This window comes from Protomyctophum parallelum (genome assembly GCF_964188405.1).
Source record: "Protomyctophum parallelum genome assembly, chromosome: 2".
Classification (NCBI taxonomy): Eukaryota; Metazoa; Chordata; class Actinopteri; order Myctophiformes; family Myctophidae; genus Protomyctophum; species Protomyctophum parallelum.
This window is the reverse complement of record NC_139699.1, coordinates 38,022,528-38,040,868: the sequence shown is the minus strand read 5'-3', so window position 1 is coordinate 38,040,868 and position 18,341 is coordinate 38,022,528. Positions and strand designations below refer to the sequence as shown.

At 40.1% G+C, this 18,341-nt stretch overlaps 1 protein-coding gene across 2 annotated transcripts in view; it reads right to left on the bottom strand.

Moving 5' to 3' along the window:
• Positions 1-16,923, bottom strand: part of pde3b (phosphodiesterase 3B) — a 76,473-nt gene extending 59,550 nt beyond the window's left edge. For both annotated transcript variants that reach the window (XM_083759781.1, XM_083759782.1), the window contains exon 1: positions 15,912-16,923. In XM_083759781.1, the coding sequence (XP_083615907.1) occupies positions 15,912-16,811 (900 nt within the window). In that variant the 5' untranslated portion in view covers positions 16,812-16,923. The remainder of the gene's footprint in view (positions 1-15,911) is intronic.
• Between the last annotated feature and the right edge of the window lie 1,418 nt (positions 16,924-18,341).

The window sequence follows — 18,341 nt, the reverse complement described above, 5'->3', positions numbered from 1 at the left end:
TACCACACACTGCAGCGCTCACAGTTACAGACCTTCCTCAGACACAAATGATTGATTTTTTTCCCTCAACAAAATCTCACTGATGTTATTGGGAGGGGGGGGGGGGGGGTTAAGAGGAGAAGGGTCTGGTATTTGAGCCTGTGTGTGTGTGTGTGTTGGGGGAGGGGCAGGAGAGGTTAAAGTGAGAGAAAAGGAGACAGCAATGGTAGAAGAGAAAAGGGGAAGAAAAGGGGGTGGGGATTGGTTGGATTATAGCCAAAGAGCAGTTTCTCCCCCCCCCCCCCCCCCCCCCCCCCCCCCCCCCCCCCCCCATTTTTTGTGCCTAAAGTCCAATTTATACTTTGTCATGCGATGGTCGTTTGCGGACAATAACATATTTTAAAGCAAAAAAAATCAACAAAAACAAAAAACAACGCTCAATTATTTTCATCGAGTGACACCATTATACTGTTCAAAGAGGTATGAATTTGGGTTTAACCTCACCCATTTACTTCACTACATATATGAGACCCCATGTCTTTCTACATGAAAATGCTCACAGTCCTCCAAAGTGGTTACCCCTGCTAGTTGAAGTTTGGATTTTCATTGCAGTGACTAATAGTGCTTCATAGTTTTGCCCTTTTCAGCGGGATCTGCCCTCAGCTGCTAAACACACACAAGCCCTCCTCTGTAACTGCGGCTGACGTCAACCGTCACTTAGCAACAGCCTTTTGGTGTAAAAGCAGCAGTGCTGACACCGTTTTCAAAAGAGAAACGCACACACAGAGAGAGAGAGAGAGAGAGAGAGAGAGAGAGGGAGAGGGAGAGAGAGAGCGGGAGAGAGGAGAGAGAACGAGACACAGAGGAGGGGGGGGGGGGGCAGACAGACAGACAGACAGACAGACAGACAGACAGACAGACAGACAGACAGACAGACAGACAGCCAGACACACAGACAGATGCACACAATGAGAAAAGGCTTAGAAAGTAAGACAACTTGTACTTGTGTGTGTGTGTGGGGGGTATTGACAGGTCACGTAAAACAAAAAATATATACACATGTTGTCAAGAGTAATTACTTACTCATCGTTTCCTTATTTTAGTAGTCATGATCTGAATACTTGGTGCAAATTGCAACCAAGAACATGTTATTCGAGGCAACTGTTGCATAATTTCAGCCTGAGCTGGACACTGGACAGACAATGCCAACAAAGCATTCTAGGTCTGCACGTAAAACAAATCCACCTTTCCTCTCAGACTGCAATATATCCTTACAACGAAATTCCGTCTCCTACAACGTTTCTCTTACGACAATCCTGTAATTCAAGCACAAGACGCAACCACCTACATCACAGCAGTCTGATCCAACATCCACTCATCCACTGGAACCTAGACTCCCTCCCTCCACCTTTATATTACCCAGACACTGGACTGAACAAACAGTTGACACGTAATGTTGAACAACCCCCCTCCTGAACTTAAAAGGTAGGCCACCTGAAATGTTTGAACTATCGGGAAACTTGTGGTAGTACTGTAAATGTGAATCTTTCAAGATGAGCCATGTGGAAAACTGCTGATTATGTCGCAAAACACAGTCTATAGTTTGGTGGAAGGGCATTTATCTTGTTATATCAATTTGATTTGATCAGTATTTCTTCCAGTATGTATGTAATGTATACGGAGAACTAACTGAATCCCTTATCTAGCTGATAATGACCACTTGATATGCTCTGCCAATGCAGCATTTTGTGATTCACAGAATACATACGTCTGCCCAGCTTGTTCTGGAAACACAGTTCACACATTTCTTCATTCTTGTGTGTGATCATGATTGTGATCATAATAGCATATGATAGAAGCAATGTCAATGGCAAAAACGTAGGCTATATTTTATAAATACCAGTACAGGCTCTTTCTAAAACAATAAATTGGGATAAAAACAAAAGAAACAAACAAAAACAAAAAAACATCTAGGCATATTTTTCAGAGCATTGTGTGAATGGAGATCGTCTTCAGCCAGAAGAGAAGCCATTGGGCTAAGCCCTGTTAAACCTATCATGAAAACTAAAGAGCTGCAAGCTAATTGCAAGTGATCATGACGCAAACCGTTTCCAGGGCAACGCAAGTTTTGGAGTACCCGCTCCAGCATTTCCTCATCTGTTTGCACTCACACCAGCAGGCTGACAATGCAGTCGCTGCATCCTGTTTCACTCTGCAGTCACACACACACACACACACACACACACACACACACACACACACACACACACACACACACACACACACACACACACACACACACACACACACACACACACACACACACACACACACACACACACACACACACACACACACACACACAGAGAGAACTTAACCCTCTCTCTCTACAAGTCACTCCAACAACTAATTTTAGGGCTGGGCTATCTGACTTCAAATCACTATCACAATTATTTCAGACTTCATCCTCGATTACGACTAATGAACGATTATTTAAAAAAAGAAAATGGTGGAAAATAGCAGAACTACAAGCTCACAATGTGTCACATCGGAGCACGTTGCGAGATTGCAGGTTGGCTATATTTGTACACTTATCATTGTACAACAAAGTATAATACAGGGTTAGATCAGACTAATTGATTAAATCAATAATGAAAAATCACACTTGTGTGAAGTGAGTGGTGCAACTCTGTGTGGGGGAACCCAGGGGGTCTACTGTACCCTCTACTGTACTGTACTGTCACTGTACTGTACTGTACTGGCACACCCGAAATCATCATACAGTTAAAATGTGTGTGTGTGTTTGTGTGTGTGTTAGGTTGCGCAGTGGTAGGTGGTGAAAAACAACCATGCTATTTTCGTGCTCATACCCACCCAGCCACCCAGCCAGGCACCCACACACACATAGCTCCGTAAGGGAGTGGTTGCAACACTCAAACATTTATTAAAAATGTGCTAAACACACAGCCCCTCGCTCAAGATAAACATTTCTGCTACCAACTCCAAACTATAGGGCTGTCACCATCAGGACATTTTACTTGTCACACAAATAATTGCGATTATAAATGTAATTTGTGTTTTCGTCATTAAGCAACAATTGCACAATATGGCAGATATGACAAGCAGAACAATGGCACCTGTAGGCTTTATGGCAGATACCGTATGTTGTACACTGAATTAAATTCGGACCTAAAGACAGTAGAACTTGTGGACTTTCAGTTATCATTAGCATGACTATAGTAATTGTAACACTTTATTTATTCTTCTAGAGTAACTTATTTTGACACAGTTTTGATGGTACGCACTTGAGCCATATGTAAAATCTGTGGCAGGAACGTCAGGTTACGTTCTAAGCGGTAAAACCCCCTGTGCCAAGACGTAAAGTTTAAAAAAAAATGTTTTAATAAATCATTTTTTCCCTTTTTCAATATATATATATATATATATATATATACACACACACACATTTCTTTTTTTTCCAGATTAATTTTTTTTAAGTTTATCTGACGTGCAGGCAATGTGCACATGGATGCGCCCACGGTTATTTATTCTTTCATGTGTCCCATATCTGGAAAGAATTGGGAATGCTATCTCATTGCCAAGAGAAATGTTGTATAGGTAGTTTAATTGATATTAATTTATTCGTGCATAAAATTTCCCCATTGACATGAATGGGAAAATGCGAAAACTCACATTCAAGTATTTTTTCCTCAGAGACCGTCCGTAAGGGCTATAGTTACAAAACTTGGAGGGGAGGTTCATAATAATTACTAAAATGTATTAACTTATTATATTGGTCGGTCTCATGGTGGCGCTATAACAGCCCACTGTTTCCGTCATGATAGATTTTCCGCCATTTAGAATTTTCTCCTAAACACACTTTTTGCTCCTCCTCCTACAGATTTTGTCCAAATCTCACAAAAAAGGGTACACGTGATCTCTTGACCTATCTGGTGAAAACACCATAGGCAGAATTTTGGTAGTCCGTATCGTTCGGCCGTAATCGTCGTCCGAAGTTAGTGGGAGGGGCCTAGTTTACAAACAATGCCACAAATTACGAACGGAATGTCCAATCCACTGGAATCACACTAGACCTGTACGTGCCCGTCGGCTACCGGCCTACTTTAGAACGATGCAACTTGGAACCTAATAATATGCGTTGTCAACTTCTATAGCACCCGTTTTAACTTTCCGTCTGTGTCCCACATGGAGATCTCTGTATCTGCCAGTCTGCCTGTGTCTGAAGAGGGCAAACTGACTGAAAAGTGTGAGTGGTTAAGTAATCAATTTGCAGGTGTGGGGTTGCCATGGCAATCAATTGGCTGAGGCAGAGGCTGGAAATTGCACAGGTGAGGGGACTTTGGCTCATTAGGCCCACTGGCAGAGCCTGAGCAGAGCCTTTTGTGGTGGTTCTGGAGAAGCGTGGGTCCAACCGACTCGATACCTGGCACGTACTGCACTCCCTGTGGGGGTGTGGAACGTTTTTATTGTATCGGAACGTTTTTATTGTTTTGTATTTTTGACACTTGCTTTGGCAATGTAAACGTTTGCTTTCTCATGCCAATAAAGCTCATTTGAATTAAATTGTTATTTAGCATGCCCAATACTACCAAAATCCATTGAAAAAAAATATATTGGCTGTTTTGTGAAAATTCTTCTTCTGCCCCTAATACACATGCAGTGTACAGTATGGTAGAGGGTCATGCCAAATAGCACTGAAACCAGTCTTACTACAATTGGTTTATTAATTACCAGTAAGAGAAGCCACATCGCCTTAAAGGGCGAGGTTGCGTGCGATGTCACAAGACCTGGGCACCATATATGGGGCTTTCCCCATGTATGGGGATTTTGAATGATAGACTGGCTGACTGGAAATGCATGATTCCATAGTTAACTGTGACCTTTGCGGCATCCACAGTGATTATCATGAGACTGTCACAATATGATCATATATTGGCATTCCCATATATGGTCTGGTCTTAATATTGATCACAGTCAAGGATCTCCATATATGGGAATAACAGGGATTGCTAGTCTCTGACAGCGGCACCTCTGGCGTTCCCTGGCCAGGATGGTGTCGGGACAAACAAAGTGTCATAGTTAACTGCGATGGCAGTCTCCTCTGAGAGTGTGGAGGTCGTGTGGCTGTTATATTAAGGCTCTCCACGTTGGGACCGACCTCGAGATTACATTACCTGAATACCCATAAATGGGCAGATCAACACCGACATAATTTGGATCATCAGGTGGGAATAACGACACATCACTCTGACAGTATCTGGATCTCCTTATATGGGGAGAATGACACATCACTCTGACAGCAGACGGCACAGCATAAAAGAACGCACATGGTGCCAACCAACGCACACAAATCTACAGTACCCGACACAGGATACAGGATACAGCACATAGGACACAGGACTCAAGACACCACACTCGACAGGGGCTGATGTCACGTGATGTCACGATGACCTGGGGGCTTGTCTGGGGTGACCAAGGGGCCAGTGAGGCTTTCCAATGTTGAAGCACTGGGCCCTAGTGGTAAGAGGCAGGGCCGGCCTTCAGATCAGGCAGATCAGGCAAATGCCTGGGGCAACAGGAGCGTGAGGGGCAGCAGAGCCGTCAGCCCAATCGCAGAAACATTCGCTTTTTTTAAAGCAGGCACGGAGCGCTCCTAAACAGTTGAGCAGGCTGCTCCTGTGGTCATTTTTATGGCCACAGGAGGGAGCTAATCGTCCAGTGTGAAACAATAATAAATCAGTCAGTGTATTATAGCCTTTGTGATATAAATTACTCTACATTGGTCACGGGAGGGGGGGCATCTGGAAATATTATGCCTGGGGCAACATTTTCAATAAGGCCGGCACTGGTAAGAGGAGGGACTGCAGGCGGACCCGTGGAAGTATGACGAGGAAACCCCGTGCAGCTGGGCTTTAACATTGAGCGCTCTGTTGCACTTCCGCATTGGACCACCAAAATTTGGTGGAAGTAGACGTTTTGAGACGGTCCTTCCGGGTGCTTCAAAACGCCACTCTATGGGGGTGACTGACGGGGAGAGCGGGGAGAGAGTGACGTGTCAGAGTGAGAGTGACGTGTTTCATAGTTAACTGCGACCTTCAGTCGCAAAGTTCTGAGTCTTCTGACACCTCTCTGTGCTTTTCGGTTCTAGAATTCTAAAAATAGCAGTGGGTCCAATTTTTGTGGGTCTATTTGGGTTGGTCAAATTGGACCTGTGAAAACCTCTATTCTACACACGTTCTATGGACCATTATCTGAAATCCCAGTTGAAGAGAACTTTGTACTGTACGTGAAAATGTGTACAAAAAATATATAGCTGCAAGCAGCGATAACAGGCACTTTGAACAGGCATGACTCATGCCTCATCTGTCTGTATGTATGTTGGGTGACCTAAAGTGGCACTGAGCAGCCAAAAAGGGCTTATTGCTTGGTCTTATCGCTGCTTGCAGCTATATTATTGAACTTGAATTTTTGTTTTGCTGGTGAAAGTAGATGGTAAGCTCCATCCCCATTAACAGCTGATGCAATCCATGATTCCATGCCACCTGTTAGAATAGAAATGCTGGCTAGGTGCCAGATATGGGACAAATGAAAGAATAAATAACCGTGGGCGCATCCATGTGCACATTGCGTGCACGTCAGAAAAACGTAGAATTAGTCTTCAATTGAATCCCTCAATAATTCATTTTAACATTCATGGCCTAAACATCATAGTTGACCATAATAGCAGTTGATGTCAGATAGGTTAGGTTGTTTCATTTCCCAGAGGGCACACCAGCACAGGGCGACTTTAGTACTGGAAGAGTGTAGGTAACAGCGAATACAATTACATAATTGATAATACTAATATTAATTCCAAATGTAAAAGGTTACATCATACACATACATCTAATGTATACCACAGAAGTGAACCTTTCAAGCCTGTTTTCTCAACTCGCTGTAAATTTGAAGCTATGATTCCCTGCTTTCACATGACATGAAAAAACGAAGATTTAATATTTTTCAATGACTTAGAAGCGGTCACATATTTTTAAAACCACAAAAAGAGCAGATCTACAAGCTTACAACATGTCGCATCGCAACATGTTGTAGACATCACAAGCCACTACTGTATTGTACAATGATGTACAATGCAGGACTTGAGTGGTTCATCAGACTAATTTAAATTCTATTTAATTTTCATTTAAAAAAAAAGAAAATGCTACCACCATGAGCAACATTAAGTTGGTTATTGGTGGTTCTAAATAACGGTTTCTATTAATTACCCAGCCCTACTTACAATACAATTTGTTTCCAAGCACCCTTTCTCCCCGCACTCCTTTTGAAAAAAGACAGTTGCTCCCCTTCTCATCACAGCTGGGGGCAGTCACTATATTCTACCAGCGATTAGTAAAACCTGGCTTTGTTTCTTCCTCAGTCACCCTGCGGTACGTCACTGGGTTGTGACGTCAATGTTATATCATTCCACATGGCTTTACAGCAAGAGAACGTGACAGCTGAGAGCTGCTCTACTTCACTGCTCTACTCTCTCCTCCCCTCCCTTCCAAATGCATCTCTCTCTCTCTCTGCAGCCCACTTCTATGCTCTGCTCTACTGTGGTGTTGGGGTTAGTTAAGAACAGGGTTTCCCAAACATAGGGCCACGACCCATTTTGGGTCACAAGCAAATATCACTATTTTGTCACCTTTCCTAAATAAAATTCAGAAAATTAAAGAAAAATCTAAGACATTTTCAAAACCATTCCAGAAATGTGTAAAATAAAATGTAACTAGTGAAAATATATCTACAAGCTCAAAAGATGCACATGCTGTAAACATTTCTACTGTAAAGGCTATTTTCACACATTTTGAAATAGGGCTTCAAGTGGCTATGTAGTATGTACCTTGTGTTTAATTAATAAAAATGTAATTGTATCTGTATGGTAGAGTGTATTCAAACAATATAACTTGTATGGTTATTGGTGTGGTTATATTGTGTATATGGTTGTCTCCCTGCTCTTCTATTGAGACATTCAAATCGTGTCAAGGGTCATGTCTCACCTAGACACAGGATCTCATCTGACACTCATGAAGGTCGAAGTTTAATTCATCCACTGCTTGCTCAGTGAATATTAGCTACTCTGCTACTGTATTAGCTCAATGGTAAAAATGTCAGCACTTGCGCAGGAAACTGGGTTCAAATCCAGGGTTAGAAGTGGAAAGTAAATAGTGCAGCTTTAAAGTGATTCATTCATAAATCATAATAATTTTTTCTCTAGGTTTGGGTCCCTGGGCACTAGTTAATCAAACGAATCGATTTAATCGATTGTAAAACAAATAATAATAGTAATAATCGATAGATCGAAATTACCAAAACATTAAAAAGAATAGGTGTCGCGATGAGATGCTTTTGTGAGCTTATAGAATTTTCCATTCATTGTCAATAGGAATCTAATTTATTTGTGTCGGACAAAACAAGACACTATGACGTACAATTCTCCTTTCATTGTCAATGGGAATTTAATCTGTGTGTAGGACGTAAATAGACACTGAGCCAGTGTTTAATTTCTGACGGAGCTCCAAAACCTCCCTCCTGAGCTCTGGTACCTGAAGAAGGGCTTCGGTACCTCTAGAGGGCGTACCACCACCCCAAATACACATACTGTATACAATATGCCTCCATTATTATTTTAGTTTCATTTTCAAGTCAACTATGCTTCTTCCTAGTCATAGCTACGTCTATTTCCAGTACGATTAATTAAGTACAAACAAAAAAAACACTTATTTTGAAATGCACAGCCACTTTGAGAGGAAATGCTAGCTATGGGCTATAACTGCTACTTGGAGTAGCTATGAGCTATAACTGCTACTTGGAGTTTAGCCTTGGGGACAGCATGCGATTTGTTTTAAAAGAGGAAGTGGAGGACGACAAAAACAACAATAACACACAGGTATTTAGCATTGCGTACTGTTCTGGTGATGGGCCACCATAACTTGTTATACTGTATTTTATACAGTATCTAATGTTATACTGTAGTAAATGCTTATTTTGTGTTAGTTTGTGGGTCCCTGTGGAAACTGCTGCTGCAATTAAAGGACAACTTTTGTTTTTTTCAACCAAGGTTCATGTTTTAGGTTGTCATTAGAGAAAGTAAAAGATGAGGGTTAAACTTTTTCATTTGCTGCTTTCTTTTGTTTTAGCGATTTTAGCTATTTTTTACAGGGGGGCGGGGGCATTCGAACATGGGCTAAATATGTTTTGGGTTTTTTTTACACGATTTTATAGCGATTTATTTTTTTATTATTTACTTTAGACCACAGGAAATTACATCTGGCCACAAAAGATCACAGGTGACAAACTGAAATGTTGAGCCATACAACACAGTATGGCACCCCCCTATAGTACCCTCCTTCACATTCAGTAGATCCTGGATCTTTTGTGGCCAGATGTAATTTCCTGGGGTCTAGTAGGACTATAGTAAATAATACAAATAATACATTTAATCATTGTACAGTATGTGTCCCATTGTGACATTGATCAATTCTGGATTAAAAGCTTCTAATATATTATTTATGCCCCCAAATCTATAAATTTCACTGACACTATTAAGGCTTCCCCGCACAATGTGCCTTTTTTTCACTTGAGCACCTGCCCCACAAAATGTCTGTGCCCAGGACAATACAAAATCTGACTACTACGAGTATAAATCCAGAAAAAGGACTTGTTTACATCAGGGTCCTCAATTTTCAATTAATCAAGACACTTAAAAAAGTACAAAAACGTCTATATGCCTACTCTATTGTGCTGAAGGACGGGTCACTGGCCTGTTGGTTGTGTTTAAAAAAAAGGTCAAAAAGATAATTAAACTAGAGCTCTAGTGCTCTTCTGGGCACAGGTCCACCAGGCCAGGTCAGGTTGTGGCCTCCTGGTGGTGCTATAATAGGTCAATGTGAAAAGGTTGGCATTTCTTCTCACGCCTTGGATGGCAATTGGATGATTTGAGTGTTTTGCAAAAATCCACCTGTTGGTGGTGCTATAACAGGCCAATGTGAAAAAGGTGGGATATAATCCTCAGCCTAGTAGGAAAGTCCTTGAGAGATTTCACGTCAATTGCACGCTGCGTTCATGATTTGAGGCTTTTTGTTCAAAACGGGCCAATCCTGCAATCTTTGAAAGCCAATGTTAGCCAATTAGGATGGAATATGAAATATCGGACAGAGTGTGTCCCAGCGCTATATACCGGTACTGTACTTGGTCTGGTCTGTTTTCCTTCCCTTGAAATGTACTGTAATTCTGCAAACTGTTAATACTTCAACTTCAATCAATCAATCAATACCTATCAAATCTCTTTGCCAAAAATTGTCCATCTAAAACCTCACAGTGCACTGCGTTGTGACGTGTAGTGAGCTTGTAGATCTGCCATGTTTGCCCCAGAATAGGGACACTAGGATTCAAGTGATTATACTTTGCTACCACGAGAACTTCACTTGCTACCAATAATAAATATAGAATACAGAAGTCCTGACATCAAAACCATGCCCCCAGGATCACAGAAGTGTTTTCCCATTCAAAAATACCATAGATGTTTTGTTTTTTAATCATGTGATATAAGAACTGTGTTACATGCACATTTCTTTATCTAGGATACTAGTGTTGTCAGTTCTAAGTTGTAAGTTTCATCAAACAAACTAATAACCCACACCGATAAGAAATGTCATGAATTCTAAGGAATCTCAGGTATTTTTTGACGGAGTGCGACGTGCTTCAGTGGGCACAGGCACATGATTTCCTACTGTAGATTTTCTACGCTACTTCCAATTTCACAGCTGATTCAATTTTCTCTGTATCAAATACAAATAATATCATAAATGATACAGAGCCACCTCCCTGATAGAATGCCAAAACTCATTTGTATGATTTATTTATTTATGTTTTCTTCCACGATCCAGGGGGCGTGGTTTTTATGTCATGTATTCTAGATCTATAATAGGAAAAACAAGGCAAAGACAAGCAATAACAGCAATCTCTCCTCTACAATCCAGCTCTACAAATTATGAATCAGCAGTCTTGAAACCGTGGTTCATTCATATAATATGTATCCAGAGAGGGCTCTAAAATGTCAGCATCTATGGAGGGTATTCCCTCCCAGTCAGTATGACACATTGAGGGCTAACATCAATCATAAACAGATGTGCTCTCAGCCACACAGATTGGCAGCATGCGGCAAACTTCAATGTGTATACCAGTGGAGTACATATGAAATTGGGCAACTGACCTATTGCGCAAACTTTTGTGACCAATTTTCTAGTTAACATAAGCCATTCTTTTGACTCGCCTACGAGACCATGAATTCATTATTTAAAAGTTTAAGCAGAGGTATTCATAGTGGTATACTTGGTTTTTAACCTCAATTTTCATTTGGTTTGGGAATGGGATAGTTCTAACCACAAAGTATTAGGATTAAATAGGCTCTACTTTGCCTGGAAAGTGTGGGGCTACTTATACTGAATTTAGAAGGTTTTGGTAAACAACTCAAATCAGCTTTTTTTTTGCTTTTTTTTCCATGGTTACCCATATTACCAGACGAGCAACACAGATTTTGCTTATCAGAATTGAAGCTATATTGACAATGTCACTTTTTGGGTTCCAACTTAATACATCTCAAACATTTCCTAAAAGCACCAGAGCAATAACAATTTAAACAAATTCAAAGCATGAGCTCAAAATAAATATTTACACTGTAATGAATGGGACACTGGTTTGTTTTGCCTCCACTGGAGTAATCCAGAAATGTGGCAATTCTCTGACAGAAATTGATAGTCTATTTAGTATTTAACATGTTTCAGTTTCACAGGTTGTAGTTGACAGGTTTATGTATCACAAACTATTAACTTAGAAACAGACGGACAAACTGTTTATATAGTGAAAAATGTGCTTAGTGAATATCCAAATTATTCACTGCCTCCAGACTGCTTTCTCCCGTTCCATTCTGGTTCATAAAGTGAACAACCTATAGGAGTCAAATATTTCCCATCAGATATAGCATCTGTAGACTGTAGTACAGTAGAGCTGATTTCCTTTAGCTGGGGACACTGATTTAGATCACACTTTCCTCTTGCTATTTGGTATGAGAGAGTACAAGTCATTACTGAGGGCGGGTACAGTTTATAGATCTTAAGATGCTGTTTTACGTCAGTAGATGCACACATGGCATGCTCTAAAACACGTGAAAGATTCGCACAAAAAGGATTTTGTGCAAATATATATTTAAAGTGAAAATGTTTAACTCAATTACTCAAATCGGGGGTCGCTGCCTCGCACAAAATATTTTTGAGATGGGGGTTCACGGCCAAATAGCAAATACCTTGAAATGAAAAAGTTTGAGAACTAACTGCTGTAAAACACCAAATGCCTGCGATAAGAGACTGTTGGTATCAGTGACAGGCACAAACTCACCTCTCTCTAGGTTTCATGACATGGTGTCCATGACATTTAATTTTTTAATTTACAATTTGTGTGGTCAGCTGGAGCTAGCTCACTTTCATTATTTTTTATAACAATTATGTTTAAAGATTATACTAAACGTTTATATATATATATATATATATATATATATATATATATAAGGTTTAGTATTAACATTGTTTAACCAAAGATGGCCACCTCTTTGGGTATCATTTATACCCATTACTGCATTTAAATTCTTCTGAATGTGATTAAATGACTGTAGCCTAGTTCAACTCAAAATAATTCAAGTTTATAAAAGAATTATGTACGACTTACACAGAAAACTGCATTTTCCCTTATGTCAAGAATACAATGGACATAACTTTGTTTTCAGTAAACCTAACTATAATAATAATGCCTTCATCCACACATGAATGTGAATGTAGTCGTTGTTGTGAGTTACATAAGCATAGATTCTTTTCAATGCAGGAATCAATCATGGATAATCAGAAAGTGACTATGGTAGTCAACATTCCCTTGTACACTTAATTGATTTTGACTATATATATTCTCTCAATTAATCACCAGTTCAAAACAAAAAATAAACAATACCTGCATAAGTATGAAAATGTTAACAAGAGCTGAGGTTTGGCTTGTGTAGTTACCTTGCCATGATGTAACTGCAAATATTGGCAAGATGTCATTAATAGTTGCGTAGTTCAAAATAAATATTCTCCCCACACAACAAAAAATAAAGAGTATCCTGATTAGAGTAGCCCTCAAAGTCACTCTTAGCACATCACATAAACACTAACAAAGCAGATTCTGATAAGCAACATCACAAAATCTGGTACATGTACACGTACACACAATGAAGTCAATGAGATTATATATTTTTGAATATGAAGTTCTATTTAATGGACCAACTATTTAAGATATCTTGCCAATATTTGGAGTTACCGGTACATCATGGCAAGGTAACTACTACACAACCCAAATCTCAAACATTTTCATATCATAAGAGATCTTAGTTGTTGATTTAGTACAGAATGTTACAATAATTGTCTATACTGTAGGTTTGGAAAGAGAAACCTATAGCTAAATAGTCATACTTATAAAGTACATTCTCTCATTAGACTACCTAACTTCTAGCTGGTGAATTTATAGTGAAAGCAATGATTATCAACCAGTGGCATCCCTATATTTTGCACATGTCATAGGCACAAGAAGAATGGAAAGGGTCACAAACAGACTTGCTGTTGTCGGACCTAAAGACACCACACAAATTACTCTATTAAGAGAAGCAGTGACGTTGCAGACCGGCTATTTTTTATTAATTTTGCAACAAAGAAAATACCCTATCTACAAGCTCACGTCGCATATTGTTGTGACACGTTGTGAGCTTGCAGATCTGCTATTAAATGCTTTAAATAGGCCAATTTTCCTGGGGACCCCCTGGAACATTATGGACCATGCTTTTAGAACCACAGCTCTGCCAAAGTGCCATTGTGTTTTAAATAGTCAACTATGGCCAATAAAAGAAAGATACAAAACAAAAACATAGATCATCTTGTGAGGGATTAAAAATATAAAATTCAGCTATCATTTTTAAGAAGCCCAACTTTCACTTAGTCTGAAATAAATAGGTTGTTGCGTAAATATATGTTAATGTTCTATCAGTACTGTATTCTTGGGCTGACTTTTGTCTGGGGAATGTGGGAATGTAGTAAATGTACTGTGGTGTATGTATGATGAGCACACAGTTTTCTTTCACCACAGAAGCAAAATGAGTAAAACAAACTGTGACAGCTCAGGTGGGAACAAGTCACACTAATTTCAAAATATGAGTCGCAAGTAATTTTAAGTCATTGAAATCAAGTACCCCAATCAATGGGATCATGACCAAAGTTGAGTCCCAACTTAAGTTCCTATGATGTGAGAAGTCAACTCACAAGCAGAGATTAATGTGTCAAATCGATGGCTGCATAACTTGTTGACCAAAAGATGTCAACTCATTTGTATCCAACACCCATCCCTACAAAAATGTATTGAGTCTAATCATACTCTTTACCCAATACTTTTCTTGTAGTTATTTTTTATTTTATCAGTATATAGACCCTATATGTATATGACTATTAGTAGTGTAAAGCAAATAATTAAATTACCAATCTGGCCCTACAGTCTGTGGTGACATGTATATGGGTTTTTAAAATATTTTCTGAAATAAGCAGTGCATTAAGGCACATTTTCAATCAACCAAAAGGCTATTTCAAAGGGCATCTTTGACATTGTTTTTAAGAAAAATAAACACACACACACACACACACACACACACACACACACACACACACACACACACACACACACACACACACACACACACACACACACACACACACACACACACACACACACACACACACACACACACACACACACACACACAAATAATCAAAAACACAAATCCCCCCCCCCCCCCCCCTGGGCCTAGCTCAAATGATAAAAACCCAATTTCTACACTATTTCTTGTATGACTTCTAACATTTGTCCTGGGTTGGTAATACATATTTTAAAATATGCAATAAATGTATATTTTCCTTTGACAACTAAAACAATTATTTTAGATGTCAACACTAGCTCAGGCACACAAGCAGACCAGAAACGTAATATTATTCAATGTACACTGAAATAATCCTGCTATAATGACCATCATTTCCTCTCAGTCCTTGACTACTAAATATTTCGCCCAGGCCACACAGAGGCTTACAAGGGCACAGGCCCCGTTAGTGGAACAATAATGTTTAATCAACATATAATGGCATCTGCAGTATGTTGCTGTGGTTAATACTAAACATGCTCAGTGCCCATTCTCTAACAAAATGAGGAGAGCTTGCAGGTGTCTCTCTAACTACTCCATTGAAACAAATATGAATGACGAACAACACAATGGCAAACAAAAATGTCATACACTGGTCATTAGTGTAATTTGCACAGTGGCCTACTGGCCATATCACATGCATGATTCTACACAGTAAAATGTGTTTACTTTTGTACACTGAGCTAAACTAACACTGAGTATTTTACTTTAGTGAGTGTAGGCCTAATGGCCTATACACTACACTAATTAACAAATCATTTAAAGTTGTCTTTTGCCAGTACAGGCTACACCATATCCACATTTGCATAAAGGCTGTAGTCTAGAATTTAAACTTATTTTACCTAGTTGATCATTGTAGTAGTCAATGCACTCATTTATAGGTATCCTGTCACCCTGTGTGCAGGTGGTGACTGAAGTATGTGAAGATTATTGGTGAATTTCTCAGCATTGACCGTGGGGCATTTGGGATGTTTTGTGTGTGCTGAAACGTAATATCTAATGGGTTTGTGTGGTAGGGGTGTTATTCTCTTTTGTGCATGTATCTGGACAGTGAATGAGCACTAGCAGGCCTACTTTGGAAACTCATTGGGCACCTGCAATGAAGACCTACCTGTTCTCGGGATATGCATGGCAATGAAGGTCTGCGGGGCATTTTACAACTGCCATAATAGCTGGTCGACGTTTCTCCCAATGAAACGCAACTGGACCTTCTCCTGGGTCTGATCACTGGGACCTTCTCCTCTGCGCTGGGAATCCGATTTGGTGCTTCCCTCGACGGATAGTAATGGTCAAAACAGAGCCCCAAAAGAGAGCCAGAAACCCCCGCAAAGCAGGCAAAGAATGGTCGGAGCAGTGCGGGCAGACCACTCAGGCTGGTGAAAGACACCAACCACACCACGCTGGCAAAAACCAGGATCAAAACACTGTGTTTGAGTTTCAAAGTGGGGATCAGTGTGAGCAGACCCACACATCCCAACACGAATAACAACCTGCCCACCATTTGCATCTGATGTTGGTCCTCTCCCCATTGCAAAAACCGCAAAACCAAAAAATCCCCAAGGTAACACGATGCTGGTAGTGACATAAGCCAACATTTATTACTTTCTTTCTTTTTTCTCCTCAAATAAAACGTTAAAAAGAAGAATGCGCATCCTATGCTGAACAGAGGACTAATGGACTGAGAAAAACCCGACAAAAAAGTCTGCAAATCCCAAAGCGAGTCACTTTGCAAGCTCCTAGAAATAAGAAAAGAAACCGCGAAAATTACAAATGCCCCCGCATAGAGGGCGGATATTTTAAACAATTTTGAATTCAGAACGTCTTCGTTGCAGAACCTGCACACGTTGAGCAAAAATCCCCTTTGATGGTCTTGTTTGAGAGGGGTGACGCAGCTCTTCACATAGCCGTTCCTGAGGCTCTCTGGGCTGCTGCTGCTGCTGTTGACACTTCCAAGCCCATCGTGGTGCCTTATTTTACTGTGCACAACCTCTCCCTCCTCGCGTACAGCCATGTTTCTACTGGAGCTGCCCTCCGAATCCACCAAAGTTGTTCTTCTTCCAGTATTATTCACAACGTGTTTAACGCTCAACAACTACATGTCGGCAGACGCACTCCATGGTCACTCAAACGTGCTCCAGCACTTTGACTAAAGAAAGAGAAGAGATGTTGTTTTTACGGAAAGGGGGGCTCTGTGTCGCCGCCTAGATGTCACAATAATACTTGGGAGTTCTGCAGCATTTTACACAGTCAAAAAATAAAGAGAAAAAATAGATGATATTTGGTTAAAATTGTGGGAGGTATTTTTAGCATAGTCTCTGTTAAGAGTTGCTTAATGTGTGTGTGTGTGTGTGTGTGTGTGTGTGTGTGTGTGTGTGAGTGTGTGTGTGTGTGTGTGTGTGTGTGTGTGCGTGTGTGTGTGTGTGTGTGTGTGTGTGTGACTGTGTGTGTGTGTGTGTGTGTGTGTGTGTGTGTGTGTGTGTGTGTGTGTGTGTGTGTGTGTGTGTGTGTGTGCGCGTGCGTGTGTGCGTGCGTGTGTGGTTTTGTACGTTAGATATCCCCCAGACAGTTGCAATTAAATCATTTCTATTCCCTTTTAATTGTAGTAGGCTACTTAAAGTATTTTATTGTTCCACTCTTGCTTTGGCAATGTATATTGCCAAAGCAAAAGTGGGACAATATTGGCAATAAAGCTCTTTGCATTGTATGGGTTGGTTTTTTCCCATGTATGACGCATTATAAACATAATACAAGGCATTATAATCTAATATCACTGTACAAGTAGCCTATAGCTATAAAAAAGAACTAATATTATCATAATGCTTTATAACAATAATCTTTATACAGTACTGGCTAATTTGTTGACTCTAAACATTTCAATAAACCCCACTAATGCACCTTGACTTTTACTTCTTGCTCATCCACAAAAGTGCATTTACAAACACATTACAACAGACAACACATTTTGAAATGATTTATAAGGCCAAATAACATTCCACACTCACTTTGTTTTGCAAGGATCCTTATTGTAATTGCCCTAATACATTATGATCTTATAATGTGTTATAATCACTGTTATAATGCGTTATAGTGTGATTATAAGTCACTAAGTGATTTGTTGTGAATAAATTGAATACTATTTGTATGACTTTAAATTACCACTTACAGTCACTTTAAGTGACTCACTTAGAATCACATTAAGGCATTAAACTTGCAGTGATTATAAAGCATGCATAGATAATGCATATAATGGCTGGTAATGTATTATAATGACTGGTAATGCATTATAATGTGGCAGACTACTGGGCGAGCACTGGCGCTTTGGCATGGGGGGTCAGATCAACATGGAATGAATTCTGTACTGGCCATATAAGGAGCATGTATTGAGTGTACAGGGTTTGTCGGTTTGATGAGGGCCAAGAAAGGACTGGGCCTTCATTTTCGGGCCTGCCAGGCGCGGCCGCACTAATAACTTTGGGGCAGGCCTGTCTAGAGTTTGAAATTTGAATGGACAGGTATAAGTCAAAAGGGAGACATCGAAGAG